Source organism: Protomyctophum bolini (genome assembly GCF_963924005.1).
Source record: "Protomyctophum bolini genome assembly, chromosome: 23".
Classification (NCBI taxonomy): Eukaryota; Metazoa; Chordata; class Actinopteri; order Myctophiformes; family Myctophidae; genus Protomyctophum; species Protomyctophum bolini.
The window spans coordinates 19,790,496-19,813,563 of record NC_137884.1 but is presented as its reverse complement, the minus strand read 5'-3'; the positions used below and the strand labels follow the sequence as shown (position 1 = coordinate 19,813,563).

The window sequence follows — 23,068 nt, the reverse complement described above, 5'->3', positions numbered from 1 at the left end:
AAGATGTAGTGGAGTAGAGGTAAAAGTATTGGAAATTGCCAAATTGCAAATACTCTAGTAAAGTGCAAATACATCAAAATTGCACTTAAGTCCAGTACTTAAGTAAATGTACTTAAAAAATAAAAATCACACCTGTGTGAAGTGAGGGGCGCTCTTATCATCACACATCATGACATAATCGTACATCATGACTAATTGTCTATTGCTTCATTGCTAATGGGAATTTAATTTAAGTTTGTGTAAGACTGAAATAGCCAATTTCCTCGTCTCCAATCATTGTCAATGGTGTTTAATGCTTGTGTTAGGACAAAAATCTACACTATAGCTGAATATAGGAGGGGCTAGCACCCCTCAAAACAGGTGGCCAGCCAGGGTCCTAAAAGTAGGACACGGGGAAAGGAATCACACCCATGTGAAGTGAGGGGCGCTAGTATCGTCGTACATCATCATGACGTAAGAAATAGACACTATGCCAATCTGCCACGATGACGTAAAATTCTCTATTCATTGTCAATGGGAATTTAATGTTTGTGTAAGACGAGAATCTACACTAATAGCTGAATATAGGGGCTATAGCGCCCCTAAAAAATTGATGGATGGATGGATAGGAAAAGAGGCAAACTAATAGCCTATATACCTTGAATGAAGCCCTTAGCACAATATACATGTCAGAGCCCTTGTACAAGGTTTCTTTGACTACCACAGCACCTCAAAGGCCCTTGAAACAAGGCTCCAGACTTCCCAAAACAAACTGGTCAGGCTCCTACTTGGCCTCACCCCCCTGCCCACTTTGACAGGCTGGAATGGCATAGGGTCGACGACAGAGTACAGCATCTTGCAATGAGTCTGGTCCACAAGATTCGATACACCACCAAGATACCCATGTACCTGTCTAGATACTTCCTTAATGTTAACGAAGTCCACACCCACAACACCAGAGAGAGTTCATCAAACCATGTGCAACCCAGATTCGGCACAAACAAGGGACTAAAGTATTTTCGCTCCTATATGCCACCAAAATGTGGAACGCCCTACCAACAGTCATTAAGACATGTGAATCCCTTGACCTTCAAAACCGCTCTCAAAGGACACTATAAGGACGGCTGCAATTCAAAACTGGCCCCCGTAAAATCTGAACCCCCCCACCCCTTTTCCCCCTCACTGTATATGTTTCTTTTCCCTTTTTACCTCCTTTATGATGAATTCCTGTTCTGTTCTTTGGCTATATAGAAGTGTCTATTTGTACGTCTCTAAATGTTTTGATGAATTGAACAAGGTGGACCCTCTTGTGAGTGTGTAATGTGTAATGCTTTGTAAGTGTAATGTGTTTAAGTGTAAGTGTAAGTGTAATGCTTTATTGGGTCGTCCACTCACAGTTAACAGTCATTGCATTGAGTTGTGCTTGAAATGTACTGTAATTCTGCAAACTGTTAATAAATATTTCAATCAATCAATCAAAAAGCCCCGGCTGTGCTCTGTCTCGACGCCCGTGCTGTCTAACAGATGTGCGCTGTCAGGGCCAATTGAGTTGCGGTCCGTTTGAACGAGTGTCCTGGCTGTGTCCTGCTGTATGTGTTATGTGTTGGTGGGCAGAACCCATAGGAAGCTGCGGTTAGGTAATGGAATGAGGTTATATTTAGAGCGCCTCCTTGAATGCCAGGACATTACACAAGGACAGCGCGCACGCACACGCACACACACACGTGCACACACACACACGCACACACACACACACACACACACACACACACACACGTGCACACACACACACACACACACACACACACACACACACACACACACACACACAAAATCCAAAGAAGATACTCGCACAACTCTCTCAAAGTACACCGACCTATTGTTGCTGTCGTCGGACGTAAACCTCTTATCTCCATATTTCGTTTCCTCCTAAATGAATGTCCTATACTGTCTGTGATCATAGTAGTACTAGTAGTATGATCAGCCTCACTCAAAAGTAGCAGATTTTTTTTATATCCTGCAAAAGTAATTCATAGATATGGACATATGAGGTTTCCACGTGACAGCGACCATAATAACACCTAGATAAATCCAATAGATCACGGATGGCGAGCAATGCACAGAGATTACAGTGAGCTTTGTTGCGATCGACGCATATCTGTGAGGCCGCGTGTGCAGTCTGTGCACTGACATTCCTCCATGTCTGATGTCTCTCTCACCTTGTACTTTAGTTAAGTATACTCAGGAGCAATCACTGACTGGAGCAAAGGCTGGATCATCTCTATATTAAACCACTTGATAGTCTCTCTGCATGGTTGCTATTATGAACTTCCCGCATACATGATGGAACCCGATAAGTATATCAAAGCAATTAAGGATCCCTCTGATAAGAGACTCTACAATATGCATACGCCAGGGATCTGTAATGTCATTGTTCTCATTAGACTATAGATTGATAGGATAATTCCACTATATAAAGACCACGAATACCGTTCTTTAATGCCCTTAGAAAGCACTGCGATGGGATGTGGTATCATGCATGCGACATTGACACTTTTTTAGGACCAAAGGGATAGGATCCTATAGAACAGGGGTGGGCAACTGGCGGCCCGGGGGCCACATGCTGCCCCCACCTTCACTTAATGCGGCCCTCAGGTTAATCAGAATACTGATATAATATTGGTTTCAGTCGTTTACAATTCCACAACATGCAAACATGACCCGTTTATTACTTCAGTCTAAATGAGTAGCTCAATGTTTCAACACAAGTATCATTAAAGGCATTTTTAAATGACATGAAAATGTTAATTTTCAGGATTCCAATTTAAAAAATAGCAAAAATTCAAGATTTAAATTTGAACATAGCAAAAATAGCCGATCTACAAGCTCAAAACGCGTCGCAGCGTGACGCGTTTTGAGCTTGTAGATCGGCTATTTTTGCTACGACAGCAATATATGGCCCTATAGGCAGTTAGTGTGGAAATATAGTGGCCCTCTCAATCGTCAAAGTTGCCCACCCCTGCTATAGAACTTGGTAGAGGGTGACGAGGGACAGAGATTAATGCCTAGTCGGACGGGTTAAATCTCCTTTTTTATACCTCTGGCCGGAACCAAGTCCCACCTCAATTCCACAGGCTGAAGGCAACCAGACACAAACACAATGCCAAACATTTGTCTTTGGATAACTCCCCTCTGGTGTTTCGTGTGTTGGTTTGTGTGCGTGCATGCGTTTGTGCGTGCGCGTGTGGCTGCGTGCACAAAATGCGTCTGCATGTGATCATTCCAAGTATACATATTAATAACAGAAAATACAAACACAAACACCCGATGACAACTATATGTACACATTTGGACGTCTGAGTATATGTACAGAATGATACAGCTCATAAAATCTTTTGCGTGAATAAACTGCAATCGTAGTACTGTAGCACTAATACTACACACTATTTCAACAATACAAAAAGTTATGAGTTATCTTTTAATTTGCTATATCAGCCATTGTGCACACTCATTTCCCAACACAGAGGCATGCATATTCTACAACCCAAAAGCACATTTCTTTTTGCATTTATTTATTCTTTGCACGTTTCCCACAATAGTGGAAATAGCAGATCTACAAGCTTGAAGGCGATTAGAATGTGACGTCTTGCGGTGTTAGCGTGACGTGTTGGAGCTGCTATTAGAATGTGTGTTAGTGTCGTATACGTGGTTAAACTAGTTTTTTCACTTTATAGTAAACAAAATAAATAAGAGTGATAAGAGTGATAACAAGCTTTGGATATGAATTCAGGACACCGTGGTGTGCCAGTCGATTCATACTCCTATTTTAGAGCCGAATAAAAGTCGGTTCGGCTACAATGTGATGTATGTCATTTGAGGTTCGGGGGGGGGGGGGGGGGGGTACCGTGCTACAGTCGGCTCTTCGGTGCTACTGAAAATGTCTGACGAGCCGAAATCATTTCGGCACTACAGCGCCGAAACAGCGGTAAAATAGGAGTATGAATTGGCCCTATAACGCAGAACAGAAGTCGTCAGGCTTGACACAAAATGATTGGAAGATTAGAAGCCACCTCTGGAGTCTGGATCAGGACTAATAATAGTACTCACGAGCTGTTTGAAGGTCACTGAAGTCTATTCAATGCTTTTCCACATATCCCTGGAGCGTGTACCGCAGTTGCTTGGAACTGTACGTTTCAAAACCCACATAAGAGATTTTGTGAAAACCTCTAAAAAATAGCCAATCTACATCACTGCCAGCTATTGTATAGATATAGGCTATTTTTGCATAGACAAAAAACAAAAAAGGTCATTAGTTTAAATTGCTCCTCATTTTGCCCCCTGGTAGGCACCGAAAGGCCCCTGCAGGGGTCCCCGGAACCCAGTTTGAAAATAAGCAGTTTCCACTTGATAGATTATTGTTTGATTGATTGATTGATTACTTTATTGAAAAATACATTTCAAAAGGATCGAGTCACAAGAAAGCCGTTATAGGCTTGTTTCCGTTGTGGTCGACTTCCCCAGGCAGTCTATACAGTTATTTCTGTATAGATACAAAGGACCACTCACCGCCTCACCGGAGTAAGTCCAGAGAATTAATGGATGGAAATGTAATTCAGGCGGTGCCACAGAGAGTGACACAAAAACACAAGCACGGGGAATCTCTGTGTTTACTCTGTATGTGACAAAAGGCACAGGAATAAGTGCAAGTGAAAAAGGAAAAAAATAATAGGGCTTATACAACGTAGCCCTACTTCTGCATACACACAGACAAACAAGTGCAGTACACGCGCACACACACACGCACACTCACACACAAGACAGACATTCAACTGCACACAAGGTACTTGTTTGTGTTGTGTGTCCTGTCTTATGTTTGATTACTATATTTAACTTAGTACTTATTTTATTTTTGTTACCGGCTGATACGGACAATACGCCACTCCCGACCTACTTCTTCTCTATAGTGAGAACGTTTTATATGATAGAAGCAAGTGACGACGGAAGAGGCTTGATTCATCGTCATTAAATTCACCCATTCACGCACAGAGGGCAGAGGAAACCATGCAAGGCGCAAAACGTGCTCACGGGGAGCAGTTATGGGTTCAGTAAGCTTGCTCAATTACACTTCGCTTCAGTGGAAAAAATACAATAAAAGCAGATGGATTAGACAGCTAAACAATTTACGTACATGTGAATACCACATATGAGATTGCTGCATGGCCCTGTTGACCTTGATTTTGGATCAAGGTGGTTATTAATATTGGGGCGCAGGATGGCAAGAGCTCCGGTCAGAAAGACTGCTCAACTGGCTAGAGTGTTTCAATGGGAACAGCAACGTACAGTGTCATCTGCATTTCATTCTATGCCAGTGGTCCGGGGACCACCACCAGTGGTCCAGAGACCACCAGTGGTCCTGGAGGGGGGTTCCAGGTGGTCCCGAGCTAAATGATGGAGAGTTCGTAACCAAATGGATCCTTATAGAAGAATGTCAAATTAAACCAAATGGATGTTGTTAAACATCTGCATTACTTAAGTTCATTTACAAGAAGTCCACACAATTATGTGTGTAATTATGCGTGTGAAATGTGTACATTATTGTTTAGTTTTGGGTCTTCAAGTCTAAATCTCATCAAATGGTGGTCTGTGGCTCAAATGCAGGATAAATAATAGGCCTTGATATGAAAAGGGTTGAAAACTACTGTTCTATGGAAAATAAGGTCGAAACTGCACATTAGTATTGAGAACGTACACTACCAAGTCATTCACTGTCCCCCAGAAAGTGCTATTATAGAATATATGAGCTTTGGCCGCATAGTAGAGACTTATACTGTACAAGCTTATACTGTAGAATGTATCATACATGGACGATGGCATACAGCAGCACATGACAGTAACAAACAGTTCCACACTTGACAACTAAAAGGCATAATAGAGTCAAAGTCCACTTGAGTTAGAATGGGGGGGTTTCAAGTGGGCCCTTGTACCAAGGAGTCAAGGACCACTTTCCACTTTCTACTCATCATAGACTATTTAATTTATTTATTCAGGAGATATATATTTTCATAATAAACTTATACAAGCCTTCATTATATTACATAATATGTTGTCTTCAGTCAAACACATTACAGTTTGCGATCTGCAAGATTGCGTTTTCATCCACCGTGTCTATGCTGCCTGCATGCTATCAATGTGAAATAAATGTGTGCGTGCCGTGCGTGCGTGCCGTGCGTGCGTCTACTGCAGACGATAGCTTGGATGGAGCATATGTGAAAAATAATCAGCATCCAGCAGTGTAGGAGAAAAGGGTCAAGTAGTCTAGGTCAAGTTATGGGAGACAATAGTGAAGCAGCACTATAACCACAGTAATGGTGAGGCAATTTAAATATATGCCCATTTACATAATGGTCATTAAACTTCAGACGGACACCTCTAATAACCCGGTACCTGGCTAGTACCATGACAAAAGTTCAAAAGAATAGAGACAATGAATAGCTATGACATACAGGTGGCTAAACATAACTGTATATCAACATGAACAATCTTGCACCATATCCCCAGCTGAGAATGGTTGCTGCCGATTAGATTATTTGATCTCCTGCATTACATTAATCCACTTATTACATCTAATATGCAGAGAGCTGCCAAACATCACGGTTCTGGCCCTGTGTTGCAAAACATGGAGGCAAATTAAGGAACGGAACGGATTAAAACAGCATCCTTGCCTAATGCCCTCTGAAAACAAGAAGGGTACGCTTAGGAGTTATATCATGAGCTCTGGCTTCTGCTGGCCGGGCACTAATAATAAATAAACAACAACAATGTGCACACACTCACACACAACCTGACGAGGTGACTAGTCACATGCACTCTTTACCTGATCAGAGCGGCTAATTAAACTTCTCAGCCTACCTGCTCATTCCTGGCGTCTCTCCTGGCTGTGCTGTTGTGCCATCGCCGCTGTGCCATCGCCATCGCCGCTGCCTCCTCGCCTCACCTCGCTGTAAATGGTAAATGGATAATTGTGCATTTATAAATTATACAGTGCTTTTATCCAAAGCGCGTTTGCAGAGATTGTGCATAATTACATTCACCCATGCATACACTGACGGCGGAGGAAAACATGCAAGGTACCAAACTGCACATCGGGAGCAATTAGGGGGCAATCAAGAGTATTGCTCAAGGACACTTCGACACCAAGTCCCGGGTTCGAACTGGGAACCTCAAGTTTCCCATCTGGCCACTCTACCGGCCACTACACCCCGTGAGCCACTGCCGCCTCGCCGCCAATGACGTTTTTCAAATCCCACGGCCACCCCAGCATCCACCTGTAAAGGCTCTGTTTCTAGATCCCCCTGTACTGGGGGTCCCAATTAATTCCCTGCAATTCTATTTGTCTTATAACTTAACTAAAATGTTCATCCTACAGGGAATTAGTAGAGACAGAGCCCTGGCTGACGACAAACTATGTTTCATAATATCTACTGCCTATACGCTCAATATATGCTCGATAAAAAAATATATTCTAAATCCAATCCAAGAGTATTATACGTCTGACTGAAACAGATGAACAGACCACAGTCCAACTGCTGCACCTACATTTTGTTTTTCAAAAGTAAGTGCCGTCCTTGCAGCAGACCTTATAGAATATAGACGGCTTGAGAGGTGGTGGGGACGTGGGGTTGATGTTGGTGGTGATGGGGGAGGGAGGGAGGGGGGGGGGGGGTTAGAGAAAGAACCTTACTGCAGACATGGCCTGCCCCAGTCTCTATGGTAACCTGTTGGCAAACAGCAATGTGTCTGGAAGGCTCTTTAATAGACGCTCACGTTGAGAGAGCAAAATTAGCAGTGGTGGAGGAAGTAATCTTTGAGTAAAAGTACCAATAACGCAATGTAAAACGATGCTCTGTTACAAGTAAAAGGCCTGTATTCAAACGTTTACTTGAGTATTGCCGTCAAAATACACTTGCCGTTCGTAAGTAAATAAAGTAGGCCTATACTCAAATCTTTCCAAATTCAAACAAGATGTGTTGTGAGCTTAAGTGGCTTAAGTGGTGTTAGTCTCTATGTTTTATAATAATAATCTAAATCTGCAAGTAACTACATCGTAACGAAAGCTGTCAAAAACAAATGGAGTAAAAAGTACAATATTTGACTCTGTGATGTAGGGTGCAAAGTATAAAATAAATCTGTGTGTGTGACTGTGTGTGTGTGTGTGTGTGTGTGTGTGTGTGTGTGTGTGTGTGTGTGTGTGGGCACCATTATACTTCGGCAATAGCCGAAAGTGGAAAGAAGGCAGAAATACTAGTGCAGGTCAACTTTAAAGTATTTCGGTCAACTCTTAAGTGTGTGCTCTTTGTATTTTGACAATCGCGTAGCCAATAAAAGGTTTGACTATTGAGTTTTTAGAATGTTCCCTTCAAACCTTTCATGCAACAATAAATGTGTCGAACATTCTGCACTGTGTGTGTGTGTGTGTGTGTGTGTGTGTGTGTGTGTGTGTGTTTAAAGTCATATGAGCTAGCTCATATAGACTGTAGGCCTGTTAGATTCAATGCTATGAACTGGTGTTCCAGTGGCACCTAGTGACAGATTAAAGTAATGCATACACATTCTTATATCAGTAGACCGACCTACAGTATAGGAAGATATTATGGATTTAATTTTGTAACCCGGTGTGATGGATTGATTACCATTACGTATAGCATCCCTCATAGAGTCTAAATAATATTGCGTTTGACATTTTAAATTGTTGTGGGAATAGCTGTGTTGGCACATATGCATGCCCCTTCTTGGCTCCGTTGATTGGAAGGAACGAGGCTGGCCTTCAAATACCAGACATCAAACGACCCCCTGTCAGCCCAGGACAGGACAGGACAGGACAGGAAAGGGTCGTGATGCTGGGCTCCGTCTTTCAGTCTACACAGTTATAACGCTTCACTCCCCAAATGTTGCAGGTGTTAAAAACAACACCCCTGCCCTTAGCTGGAGAGACCAAATGAACCCTAAAACCACCTGTCAAAAGCGTCAGTACTGTTACACAATGCTCTGCTGTAAAATGTATCTCAAACAACTGAGGTGATGGTAGACCATGCTGTGACGGATAGCATACTGTACTTGTCACTTTTGAGATTGTAGATCGGTTATTTTCAAAAGATTATTACACATTTGCAAACTTGAAATGGGACGTTCTGCACTTTTACTTTTGATACTTTAAGTACATGTTGATGCCAATACTTTTGTACTCAAGTAGATGTTTTATTCCGGACTTTTACTTGTGTTTCTACATTGCAGTACATCGACACTTAAGTAAAAAAATGTGAGTACTTTTCCTACCACTAAATGGTAGAATAATGACATTGAACAGTTCCAAACATTCAGAACGTTTAATAATGTTTTAATTTGAAACAAACAACCATAATAAATTAACTGGTAGAATAAGAATAATGACATGAACAGTTCCAAACATTCAGCAGTTTTAATAAATGTGTTCAATTGCAAAAACAAAACAAAACCTACATTACACCTACATTACATCTGTCTGTACATTACATGTGCAGGCAATCCAGGGGAAATATCATACAAGTAGCCTAGGTATAAGTAGCCAAATAGTCCAAAAACAGAGATTGTCCGCTTTAGTGTTGCCAGGACAGCTGCCATGCCATTGCCATCGTTTTACACGCTCACTTCCAGGAGCCAGACTTCCCCTTGGCAGACTTCCCCTTGGCCTTCGAGCCCTTGGAGTGGTCGCTGACGCGGTTGCGGAGCACGTGAATGTCATACTTCTGCCTCTTGAGCTTCTCGGTGAGCTCAAACTTCTCGGCGTGCAGCTGGTGCAGCGACTGCCAGAGGTCGCGCGCCTTCTCCGCCAGCTTCTCCTGGCTGAGGTGGTCGATGTTGAGGGGCTTGCGGCGCTCCAGCAGCGCCTTCTTCTTCTCCTCGCGGGCCGTCAGCTTCTTGCCCTTCTTGCCCTGGTCCGCCTTCTGCAGGTAGCCCCCGAAGGACTTGCTGGTGAAGATCTTCTTCTTCTTGGCCTCCTCGTCCGCGCGGATCATGGCCGCGTCCTCCTCCCGCCGGGCGCGCTCCGCCGCCAGCCGCGCCTGCCGCTCCTTGTCCTGCTCCGTGCGGATGCGCTGCTGCTCCGAGCGGTCGTTGCGCCGGCGCTCTATGCGCGTCCGCAGCGACACCAGCTCCTCCTCCTCCTTCTGGCGGTTGGAGAAGTGGAGCTCGATGAGCGACTGCAGGTCGTTGAAGTCCTTCTCCAGCCTCTTGCGGTGGAGGTCGTCGAAGTCGACCTTCTCGCCGTCGGGCAGCTTGGGAGGAGCGATGTTGGGAATGAAGGCCGTTTTTGTCCGCGGCCTGGACGCTTCCTCGCCATGTTCCGTCTCTTCCTGGCCCTCGATGGGCTTCTCTTCTTCAGCTACATCCTCCTCCTCCTCCTCCTCCTCCACCTCCACCTCCTCATATTCCTCCTCTTCCTCTTCTATCTGCTCCTCCTCGACCTCCTCCTCCTCCTCCTCCTGCTCGCACTCCTCCACGATCTCCTCTGTGTCTGACATGATGTTCACGGGGCTGACTTGGAGCACAGTGCTCAGAGTGGAAGAGAAGACAGAGAGAGCTGACACACACACACGTCCTGCACACAGAGTAGAATGAGGTGTGGGCCGGGTGCCTTGGGCCTTTTGAAGGGTCTGTGGGTTTGGCCTCACCATGTGACGGGGTGCGCCGACCAAACTCTGCAGTCTAAGGGTCGTCAGCGGGGGAGATTTTCAGACAGATGGAATGGAGTCTATTTTCACATTCACCACCAAGTCTTGACACCCCCAAACCCCCCTTCCCACTCATCTCCCCCTAGACCCCCGTTATCTTCCATGACCCCGCCCCCCCCCCCGGAGGGCACACTCCCCTCCTCATCATTCCTTTGTAAGGCCAAGATGAGTGACTATTTCAGAAACACAACAGATGCAAACACACACACACACACACACACTCTCCAGGCTCTCTGACAAAGCAACACATGTTCATCGTTTACATTGTGACATTACATGCAGTCAGACTCTTCTACAAAATCAATAGATTAGACACAGAGAAAAGCCCTGGGTAAATTTCTTATGATTCTGTATAGAATATTCTGTCTGGAAGCAAAAACAAAACATTAACAGAAGAATAACAATAATTCCGTAAATAATGACTTTTTCTCTAACTAATAACTCTAGTTGTTGTTTTTTTTGTTTACTCTAAAAGGAAACATCCTTCAGTACCCACCTAGACAGCTTAACTCATCGCAAAGGTTAGTTATGACTTAAATCTATTTTGCATAAGAATTTCCTTAGGCTAAAAGGCTTATCAAAGCCTGTGAAGATATGAAAGGCCAGTACAGCTGTCACATTTCCAACAAGGAGGAATTTTAAATTAGATTTGCACAGCGACTACATTTTACAACGCAGCATCAACAAACCAAACTGATACATCAATTCACTAGAGTTTGAATGAGAAATAGCTACTGTGTATAATCGCATACAGACGTTATAGTTTGCCTACACTCCCAAACGCAAAATAGGCAGTTACATACGCAATATGAGTATGAGCCTTTAAAAAGGTATCTTAGGTTAAATTAAACCATTTTCAAGGTAAGATGAGTCCTAAACATCTCACGAATAAGAACAATGATTCACATGATAAGCTTCGCCACATACACCGCTTTTGCTCCAATGTCATTCCAGTCTGGAATGACATTAAAATATTTTTGCTATTCGAGAAGGCAGCGTTCGGCACGTCGAGTGGATTAAAATCTAATTGCTTCCACGTCATTTGCTCCTCCTTGACGTTGGAGCGCTGAGGTGATGCGTGGCCGGCCGGACCCCTGGCCAAAGGACAAATGCCCTTTTGGTGGACAGACAGGATAATAATTGATGGGAAAGGACAGGTGCTCAGTGACGTCTGTGATGAGCATCCCCCGTGGTGAATAAACGTTCTGCCCGCTTACGTGTTCCTTCTCATAATAAAGTAGTACTGTATATACAGGGCATATGAGAAGACCACAGCACATATGTTTCTAATGGACATTTATTTTCAGTCTTGGGAGTTTAAATAAGCTTGTAGGCTGGGAAATGATGATGATAACAGAGCAATAACACATAACTCAAAGCACTCACATTCTTTGGTAAAAGTATCAAAATTCCAATGTAAAAATAGTCCATCATTCAAAATTCACTGTTACAATGTACTTCTTAACGGACCAAAATGTATGTATAAAAGGAGTGTATTAAAATCTTTTGAAAATAGCAAATCTACAAGCTGACAATGCGCCACATTGCGGTGATCTACACGAGAGCTTGTAGATCGTCTATTTTCAAATGGCTGAAACGTATGATGATGATGATGATAATGATTGACTTTATTTATATAGCACCTTTCAAAACAACTGCTGCACAGAGCAAGGTTAAAAGCAGCATAAAACGGGCTGAACTTTACTTCTAAAGTGGTTAATGTATGTTTATTGTTTTGTAAGAAATAATCTAAATCTAAAGTAACTAGTAACTAACATTTTCAAATAATTGTAGTGGAGTAAAAGTAAAACATTTGGATCCGAGATGTAGTGGAGTTGAAGTATATATATATATATATATATATATATATATAATGTACTTGAGTACTGTACATGACACTGTACTTAGTGACTTTCCACCACTGATAATCATCTCCACATGGAACATGGAACATGTATGGCATAGTTGGACAGCAGCCATAGAACATATGGAAATCATGTCTGGGAGCCCTCGGAAATAAATCCCATCGCTTGTCTTATTATCCCATACTGTAAATACACAGGAGTTCTAGCCTAACACGCATAGCTTGAGAACAGCAGGTGGTGTGTGTGTGTGTGTGTGTGTGTGTGTGTGTGTGTGTGTGTGTGTGTGTCTCTAATCAAGCCACTGGCACTCATTGGCTGCTGGTGGCAAGGGACAACTGTGTCTATCAATAGGAACAAAGAGAGAGGCAGCACATGACAGGTCTATGAATAGCAACCCTCTCCTGGTTCTTTGGCAATTAGAAATAACATACTTTACAATTTTACTGTACATTAAAATAAAATAAAAATCACACTGACCATTGACGGCCTGACCGTTGGTTTGCCTTCAAATCAAGTTTCAGATTATACTGTAATATATGCCTATAATGCAACCAACATCAAACAGTGTTTCGCCAGTGAAATACTACAACGTATACAAGTTAAGGAAAGCTTCTAAATTGAGCTACTACCTGTCAACAATTCAGAGCACCCACAAAATATTGTAGAATACTGGGGTTCATATATCCCTGAATTATTTTTGCTACACCCAACCTATACGATGTGTCTATAAATGAAGCTTAAATTGCAATCTAATCTCTGTTCTGTTCTGGTGAGAGTACTGGTAAACTGGAAGTTTCTTTCACATGTGTCAATTTAGATACTGCAATATAGAAATACTCTGTTACAAGTAAAAGTCCACAATTCAAAATGTACTTGAGTATAAGTACAAACGTATTGGCATCTGAATGTACTCAAAGTACCAAAAGAGAAAGTACTCATTATATAGAATGTCCCATTTAAAGTTTTCAAATGTATAAAAATCTCTTGAAAATAGCAGATCTACTGTGCAATGCGTCGCGATGCATCATGCGAAGCATGGTGTGCTTGTAGTGGTTAATAATAATCACAATCTACAGTTGTCAAATAATCGTAGTGCAGTAAAAGTACAATATTTATATTAGTGAAGTAAAAGTAGCCTACTGAAAATTTGACATACTCAAGGAAAGTACAAATGCCTCAAAATTGTAAAAAAGTACAGTAGGCCTACTTAAGTAAATGTACTTTCCTTCCACCGCCGGTACCTAGACAGCTGAATATACAGCTTGTTCTAAAACACAGGGGGAGAGAGCTTGAGCTTAAACTGTAGTTAATAGTAATTAATTAAACATTTTAGTATTTCAACAAAAAACAAAGAGACCCGTAGATTAGAAGAACTACGAAAGGCGAAGGAACTACAAAGACCACCACGCAACACGGACAACATAACGAGAACTTACCAGGTACTCGAAGACGAGCGTCAGGCTCTTGTCGGTGTGCACGATGTCATGTAAGGTCACGATGTTGGCGTGCTTCAAGTCCTTCAGTAACGACACTGAGAGAGGAAAGAAACAGGTAAATAACCCATTCTGAATTTCTGACCCGAGATCAGATTCTACAAGTCCTTCAGTAACACAAATTGCAGGTTGCAGCACATGGATGCCATGAATGTCATGCATCCATGTCTCTATATACTATGAGTAGTGAGTCAGTTACCGACATACCGACTATTATAGGCTTAAAGGGATAGTTTAGATTTTTTTTAATTTAAGCTGTATGAAATACTTGCCATTAATATAGTGGCTGCAACTGTATTAATTGATTGCCCGAGTCCCGTGGTGGGAGTTCTGCTCTGGTTTTGGTCAATATTAAGTAGTTCCGGTCATTTGTATTGTTGACCTATTTCTAAAATATTAGTTTTGTTTCGTTCAACTCTGACCCCTCTATCACATGGAACTATTTTTTGAGCGTAGTGATATGGAAACAAAAAACATAGTTCCATGTGATAGAGGGCCGGGGTCAAAAATGAACGAAAGTTGCACTAATTCTAAAATAAGTTTTAGAAATAGCTCAACAATACAAATTACATTCGTTTTGTGGATTAATTTAGTTTTATTGCGTGGCCCCAATCAATTAATACAGTTGCAACCACTATATTAATGGCAAGTATTTCATACAGCTTGAATTAAAAAAATCTGAACTATCCCTTTAAGAGGAAAGCCAGCTATATCCAGGTTCTGCTCAAGAACTGTCTAAAGAGGACGAGACGCGAAGACCGTACGGGCGACGCCATGGTGCTCCATGGAAGGAAAGAAACACGCGCAGTTGAGACCAGGAAGTTGTACATGCCCAAATGTGTGCATGTACAACTTCCTGGTGCAACATGGCGTCGCCCGTACGGTCTTCACGTCTCGTCCTCTTTAGACAGTCCTTGGTTCTGGTTAAACCAGGCTTGCCACATGTATTTCCTTGGTGGGGTGAACGGGAGGTTGAAATAAGTGTTTATGGTTGTGTCTGAGTCACCTCATCTGCTGACAAATCATCCAAAGAGGACTACATTAGGCATACATTAGGGTGGGTGACAGAGGAACATCATGCATTGTCCAGAGCAGTGGTTCTCAACCTTTTCAGCCTCCCCCAAAATAATCATATTTGAACTGGGGACCCCCATCCCTGATCAGCACTTGTTATGTAGGACTTGAGGCATTACATTTAATTTGACTCGGCTCGACAGATATATTGTGTAACTAGCTGATCTACAGTACATGCTTACAACGCCTCCCAATCGGCTATTTTCCACAATAGTTATAGTTTCCTCTCATATTATTTGACAATTTGGCCAATGTTTGACCAGTTTGTATAGTATACCGTAGTTTGTTGATGGTAAGTTTGATGCAGCAATGGCCTCTTTTATTTTACTGTCATCTGAGGACCTCCCCAAAATCACGTGGGGACCCCCCTGAGCAGGGTCCCGACTCCCGACCCACAGGTTGAGAACCACTTTTAGAGTATACAGATTTTACCATTTCACCTAGAATAAGGTCAACTTTTATTAAAAGTTACAATTTATTAATTTATTTTATCTTTTAAGTAATGAATAAAAGACAAAGTCATTGTTAAAAAAGCCTGTCTGGCTCTTCACGCTTTGTAAGCACTGTGTAGCTTATTGACTAACCCTGCCGTGCTGCATTGTAAATAAGAAATTGTTATTCATCTTTCCATGCTTGGTCAAATAAACGTGGAATAAAAAATAAAACCCAGACTACCCCATTATCCACAAGCCTATTGTCTGAATTGCATTTTGCATCAATCGCCCAGTGCTCATATACCTTTGTAAATAATGAGACGCACAGGCACAACACAATAGGGACCTTCACTGGTCTTGTTCTTGTTCAACCCAGATTCGGCACAAACATGGGGTTAACCCATTAACCACTTCAGCCCTATATACATTTTGACCATTTGAAAATACTTGATCTACAAGCACACATTGTGAGCTTGTAGATCTGCTATTTTCAAAAGATTTCTTTATGCTTTTTATTAATTTAGAAAACTTCTGAAACATGACATTTTGCATAATGACTACTTTCTACTTGTGGTACTTTTAAGTACATTTCGATACCAATGCTTTTAACATTTCGGATTCCGGACATTTACTTGTAACAGAGTGCTTCTACACTGCAGTATTGATACTTTTACTTAAGAATGTGAGTAGTTCTTCCACCAATGATCATTATCATCATCAGCACAGTATATACACAGTGAGACACTCACCAGTGAGGATGGACTGATCGATGCGGAGGGTTGTAGATTTGATAGAGATGAGTCTAATGGCAGTCAGCTGGCACTTTGTCACCAACTAGAGAACACGCACGCACACACACACACACACACACACACACGCATGCACAGACACACACTGTAACTACTTAAACCTAATTTCAGTCCATTTTCAACGGTACTATGCATTTTTCTTAATGGCAGACTCACAAGCTCATTACGCTTGCAGATTTGCTATTTCTTGCCCCCCAGAATAGGGATGTTGGGGTCCAAGTGGTTAAGACTAGGCAGATTCTACAAAATGTCTTCTAAATTCTGACAGTTTTCTGGAGATTTTTTTAAAATATATCAGTGGTGCTCAAATGTGTTTATGTCAAGGACCCCAAAATTATATGCAATTGGCCGCGGACACCCCACTCAAAATATTTAGTTCCAGGGAGTGGATCCCCCAGAAGCAAATATGCGAGTTAAAAACGTTCGCTGTGAAAGAATAAATATTCAAAGCACAGATTTGCACACACGTTTTATGCCACCGAAATGTGGAATGCCCAACCAACACCAAAAAGTGTGACTCCTTCCTTACCCTACTTCAAAACCGCCATAAAAGACCATCTGTCTGCAATTTGTAACTGGTTCCAGAAAAATATTAGCTAGTAAATACCAGAAGTGACCACCAACCCCGGGCCCCAACTGTTTACTGTAGGCTACATAGGCCTATACATTTATAGCTGCTATAGTGTTGATGTATTGTATATTATTGAATCATGTCTTTAAATGTCTTGTTGAATTGTATATATAGAATTATACAATATATCATTGTATAATTGTACCACTGTACTATTTGCAAACTCTTAATAAAGTATTCAATCAATAAAAAAAAATAAAAAAACTGCAATTCCTATTCAACAGCTATACTCATTTGGTTAGCACAGTATGGTTTACGTAGGCTAGTTTTGTTTTTAGCTTCTGTTTATAAATGTAAACCTGCTTATCATGCTATAAAACAAAGTCTCAGTGAATGCAGGCTCCTTGAAATACTAGATGTATTGGTTTTGGTTTGTACCGTATTTATCCACTGGGTGGTAGTGTTAGCATAGTAATAATATTAATACCTATGTTGCTTTGCATTTTTTGGACAATATTTTCTGAGGGGCCGAAATCTAATCATGGATGGATGGATGCCAAGCTGCCGTCTTTCTGCAAAACATGTTTTCTAAATGTAGTCCTTCCCTAGTTAATCTAAAATCTGAAAGCAGAGCAAGCATCTGTATGCACACACATGTAGTTTAGTTCCCCCTTCGTGTCAAGATTGCCCCAATACTAGGCCTACAAGAGGCAAGTTCTCATATGCTCACCCCAACACAATTATTTAAATAAACTTGGCACATTTTTACACACCCAAATAAGTCTCAAATGTGTTTATACTAGAATGTTGTATGCTTATTTGTAGTCATTATGCCTACCTGTGTAGTAGTAGGCCTATTCCAGTCCAGTTCCCTGGCTTCAAGTAACTTTCCGTGTTTGATGAGGTGAGATATCATTTAAAGTGGGTAAAGTTAGACACAGAGCAGGCAGTATAGTACCAGGGGGCATTTTGGCCGTTTGAATCCACAATGCTTGTTTTGGTGTAGTAATGTAGCCTGGTTAATAAACGGCTGATTCGGTCTGGTTTATTAACCAGGCTAGTATACAGTAATGTCCTGTTTAGTTTAGCTTAGCAGCTAAAGCTAATGTAATGACTGCAGACAGAGCATGGCATGCTGCAGAGGCTCCGTACCAATCTGTTTTATGTCAAGTCACAGCCTGTCACTGATCAGTCAATAATGAGGAAGCCAGGCGGGGCACAGGGGGCACATATTTTGTTGAATATAAACAACTAAATATGCAACTTAAGACAAATAGGCTACGTATTTCTCTAGACACGATTTATTTACTCATTTTGGAGCATACCACAGCCGCGCAGCCGCAGCTGCATGTGAGTCATGTCAATGTCAATCATGTAATGTTGCAAAAGTAAAACTGTTCATCACAAAGCATGAATGAAATGAAAAATATAAATGAGTATGAAAGTTAGAATTGACCAAAACATTTATTTATTATATTAAAAACATTTTGGGAGGGGGGCACCAGGGGGGCCACGTGCCCGCTGCAATCAGAATAGAGTGCAATACTGTCATGTGTCCAGTAGATGGCAAAGCAGGATCTAAAATGGAAGTTGCAACCATGTGCCAACAATAACATATTACGTCGTACAGTACGACTACTGTATAAAAGTGGGACATCCCGACCCTAGACGACTACTCGTATAATCGATATTCATCTACGAGTCTAACCCTAGGCTTTCTTGAGGATTAAATCCTTTTAGCACCTTATTGAACAACATATCTGTACTTTCCTGTGCTTTTTTGTGCAAACTAAAGTAATCAATCAAGACCGTCATTATGACAAAGACAAAGAAAGATCATCTCATAATAGGTCTATTGACTTAATATCTAAATCAATTAATAAATAACATATCTCGAAATTGTAACTTGGTAAAAGTAGGGATCAACGTTCGGGAATACCGCACCGAGCGTTTGCATTGCACATACTGTAAGTGCGCTCATTGCGCATTTCCGAACGTGCCCGTACTACTTACTACTGGGCTGGCTACCAGGCTTTTCCACTGAAGCTTCACTGGCTCCATTAATTTATTGTCTGTATTACGTGTTGGTGCATGTGTAGCTTATTACAGTATAAGATGTGTAGTTTGTAGTCTAGGCTACCGATATACGACCCCGCCTCCTCCGTGGTGCGCGTGAGAACCAATGTGAACAGCCGTTCCATCCAAGCTGTGCAGTGAGTGACTGGCAGCTGGAGCATAACATAACGTCACATCGTAGTCCCGCGGATTGGAAAACTGGTAAACTATTTACATTATAAAATATATCATCCTGGTCTTAGAATGACTCCTTATTCCTTAATACAGCATGATGTTATTACTAACGCGCTTTTGATCCTCGACCAGTCGTACAACAATATTGTCTGCCACTGTGCCACAGTTTCTGTGTCCATGCATGTACACAGTACACAATGTTCTATGTTCTATACACTATGTTCCAGACGTGCATGGGTACATGGTGAATTTTTGCAACAATTCTGCAGTCAAATTATGACATTTTCAATAGTATTGACATGACATTTATGTATAACGAATAAACTGTGTTCCAAATTATATTTTATATTCTTTCTTCCATACACGAGTAAGCGGTCGCCTACAATTAGGCTACAGCTAACAGCTGTTTAATCTCCACCTAAAAATAAAACTTCTGGGAACTCAGATTAATCTCCACCCATAATGCGTATAAGATCTATGCTATATTACGGTACCATGATCCTGAAGTGATCTATAGGTTACATCATACAAACTAATTTACCTACAGTATGCACTATGCAGTATAGCTTGCAGTTCAACTATTGTTTGCAATTCAAGTACTTATAATTCGTTACTTTTTGTATGTAGCTACACTGAAACCACAAACTATAAATGAAGGAGTGTTTCTTTATTATTATTATTATATATTATATATTATTTAAATATATACAGTATAGCCTATTGCTTCTATAGTAGCCTAATAGACCCATGATCTGCTGTAGCCTTTTTTCTAACCCCCTTTGACCAGCCCCACCCCTTCTAAATTAATATAATAAATACTAATGGAAGGAAGGAACACAATGCACATAGCAGTCTTGCAGGCTTGTGAGTTGTGACTGCTAATTAACATTGTTGTTACATTTCTGTTGATAGTTAAAGGCACTATCCCGGATTTGAAAACGGTGCTGCTGATATAGATTTTTGACCATTGAGCTAAATAGAGCCTGCCTGCTTGCTCAGGGGATAAACTGGTCATCAGGTAAAAAAAAACGTGTCAGCTGTGTCTGGGTGAGGCGTGACTTTTGACACAATCTAAATGTCTCAGTAGAAGAGCAGGGAGACAAAATTGTATTAACATACCCTACCATATACACATACAGATTGGACAAAGTTACATTTTATATCAATTCTTTCCAAAAAAAGTTACAATAGTTTCGCTTCAAAATGTATGCAGCATTGACAAAAGCAGAGACATTTCAGTACAAAAGATAAACAGGAATTAAAGTAATCAATTTTTTTGTACCACACAGATCATCTGCACATCTGGCACATTTCTACCGGCAACAATGCTGCGTGCCACCACTGCGTCCCTGTGCACCTACTGCCAAAGAATGAGGGTCTTCATTCCCCCCTCGGCCGCCTCCTCCACCTCTACCGTGGCCGCTCCCAACAAGCGAGTCGAGAACCAGCACACGGTGGACGCGCTCTACGAACTGTCGGTGGACGTCCGCAAGGTGCGCAAGTTCAAGAGCTGGGTGCTGGCCGAGAACACGTCGTACGTGTCCGAAATGGCCGACCTGCTGAGGGACATGGGCGCCGACACCGTGTCCATCGCGCAGGTCCTGGAGACGCATCCCGAGGCCGTGCTGTGTACGCCGGAGGACGCGGCGGCCCAGCGGGACCTGTGGCTGTCCGTGTGCCCCGACAGGCGCGAGCTGATGAGCATCGTGGAGAAGTTCCCCGCCTCCTTCTTCTCGGTCGCTCACCGCGCCAATCAACGGGCCAACATCCAGTATCTCCAGAGCCTGCGGCTCGGCAAGCGGCTCATAGGAAAGCTGATGGCCAGCGCCCCGCAGTGCTTCAGCCAGCCCGTGGAGAGGAACCAGGAGGTCATCCACACGCTGCGAGAGACCTACCTGGACCTGGGCGGAGACCAAGGCAACGTGCGCGTCTGGCTCCGGAAGCTCCTCGGCCAGAACCCCTACATTCTGATGCGTCCCGTGGAGGCCTGGAGGGACAGCCTGGGGTTCCTGCGGGAACAGGGCTTCACCACGGAGGAGCTCCTAGAACTGGTCTCGAGCCTCAGGGCCTCGGTGGCGGAGCTGCGGCCGGAGGCCATGCGCTACGCACTGGGCTACGTCGAAGGGGCACTCGTTTGCACTGAGGAAGAACTCAAGGACATAGTGATGCGCTGCCCCGCCATATTGTTTTATTCCTTGCCGACCCTGATTGGACGGTTCCAGGGACTGATGGACTTGGGAGTGAGCGTGGAACAGATAAAGGAGTCTCCCAACGTGCTGGAGCTCACCGTGCAGATTGTGCTCTATCGCGTCCATAAACTGGCGTCTTACGGGTACGATGTGCGCTGGGGTAGCCTGGAGGTTATCGTAGGGACCAAGAAGGACTTTGAACTGAGCTACGGCAAATTGCACCTTAGGCAACAGCGACCTCTGTTCAATCCTGTAGCCCCTCTCATGTTTGATTGATTGATTTATTGAAATATGTATTAACAGTTTGCAGAATTACAGTACATTTCAAGCACAAACTCAATACAAAGACTGTTAACTGTGAGTGGACGACCCGATTAAGCATTACACTTGTTTACAAGAGGGTCCACCTTGTTCAATTCATCAAAACATTTAGAGACGTACAAATAGACACACAGGAATTCATCATAAAGGAGGTAAAAAAGGGAAAAGAAAGGGGGGGGGGGGGGCTCTGTCTGCAGAGGAGTACGTCGTTTTGAGGCAATATTTTGTTTATAGTAACCCTACCATAATTATGTAATGAGGGCTTTATGAAAGAAAAAAAAAACTTTGGGAGAAGTAACAATATATGAAGCCTGGTTAATTTTTTACAATGACCCACAAGTGAAGATTATAAGGTAGTGACCATTTGAAATGGCCACCCTCTCAGATATTGTGTATGTGTACACATAAGATTTGCAATTCAATGACATGTGCATTGAAGTCTAGGCAGTTCATTAGACTTACATGCCTTTTTCTACTCTTTCTTTTCTATGAGACTCAAGAGATAATAAAACAGTTGGAAACCTGCTGGCCTACTTTTTCCAATGTATCGGTAACAATGGAGTTGATAAAGAATCAGACCAATAAGAAATAACATTGGTGTGGGAACATCAATTCCCAATCCCTAATATACATGTCACTGCTTGTGTTTTCTTAACATGACGGGTATAATTCAACATTAAAACGTATGCAAAATGTGTAATGGGTGGAATATTGTCAGGCAATGAACCTGTCACAGTCACAGACTTTTGTCATCCATTGTACAGTCTAGGTCTTGTATTTCTATGTATTGTTCCCTGGTTCTATGTTTGTTTGCTCCAGCTGTGTCTCATTTTGTAATTAACCCTCATGTGTATATCAGTCTTGTTCCCCAGTCAGTCCTTGTTGAGTCATACTGTATCCTGTCACCCGTTTCAAGTTGTTCATGTTCACCTGTCTTCTGTATTAAAACACCAATTCATGATTTTGATGCCTGGCTGTCCTGTGTTTGGGTCACGCTCACCTACACGTGACAGAACCACTGTCAAAAGAAATGTTAAGGTTTTAATTACTGGCAGCCATCCATTGCATGGGCATTGTACATAACAAGACAGATCAATGACGACTGAATATATTGGAGAAAATAAATTGCAATTCCAAATTTCTATATCTGTATTTGTACATTTCAATGGGCAGTGCCACACAAATATGCTTTGAAGTTTGACCTCTTGACAGATTCCACATAAGTCGACAATACTCAAAATCACGTAGTTTCTTATTTGAATCTAATCAAGTTTTTTCGAGTGACAAATGACAACACACAAAGAATAGTTTTGTAAT

The 23,068-nt window shown here is 42.2% G+C and overlaps 2 protein-coding genes across 2 annotated transcripts; one reads left to right on the top strand and one right to left on the bottom strand.

Moving 5' to 3' along the window:
* Window positions 1–9,436: 9,436 nt before the first annotated feature.
* tnnt2c (troponin T2c, cardiac) lies at window positions 9,437–10,535 on the bottom strand (the record flags this gene model as incomplete). The annotated part of the gene is made up of 1 exon (XM_080757107.1): window positions 9,437–10,535. The coding sequence occupies one exon, from the start codon at window positions 10,533–10,535 to the stop codon at window positions 9,660–9,662; it is 876 nt and encodes a 291-aa protein (XP_080613233.1). The 3' UTR covers window positions 9,437–9,659.
* Window positions 10,536–19,181: 8,646 nt separating this feature from the next.
* LOC308310965 (transcription termination factor 2, mitochondrial-like) lies at window positions 19,182–22,714 on the top strand. Its single transcript, XM_080757453.1, has 2 exons — window positions 19,182–19,268; window positions 20,531–22,714. Exon 2 carries the CDS (start codon window positions 20,567–20,569, stop codon window positions 21,704–21,706), a length of 1,140 nt encoding a protein of 379 aa, XP_080613579.1. The 5' UTR covers window positions 19,182–19,268; window positions 20,531–20,566; the 3' UTR covers window positions 21,707–22,714.
* The last annotated feature ends 354 nt before the right edge of the window (window positions 22,715–23,068 follow it).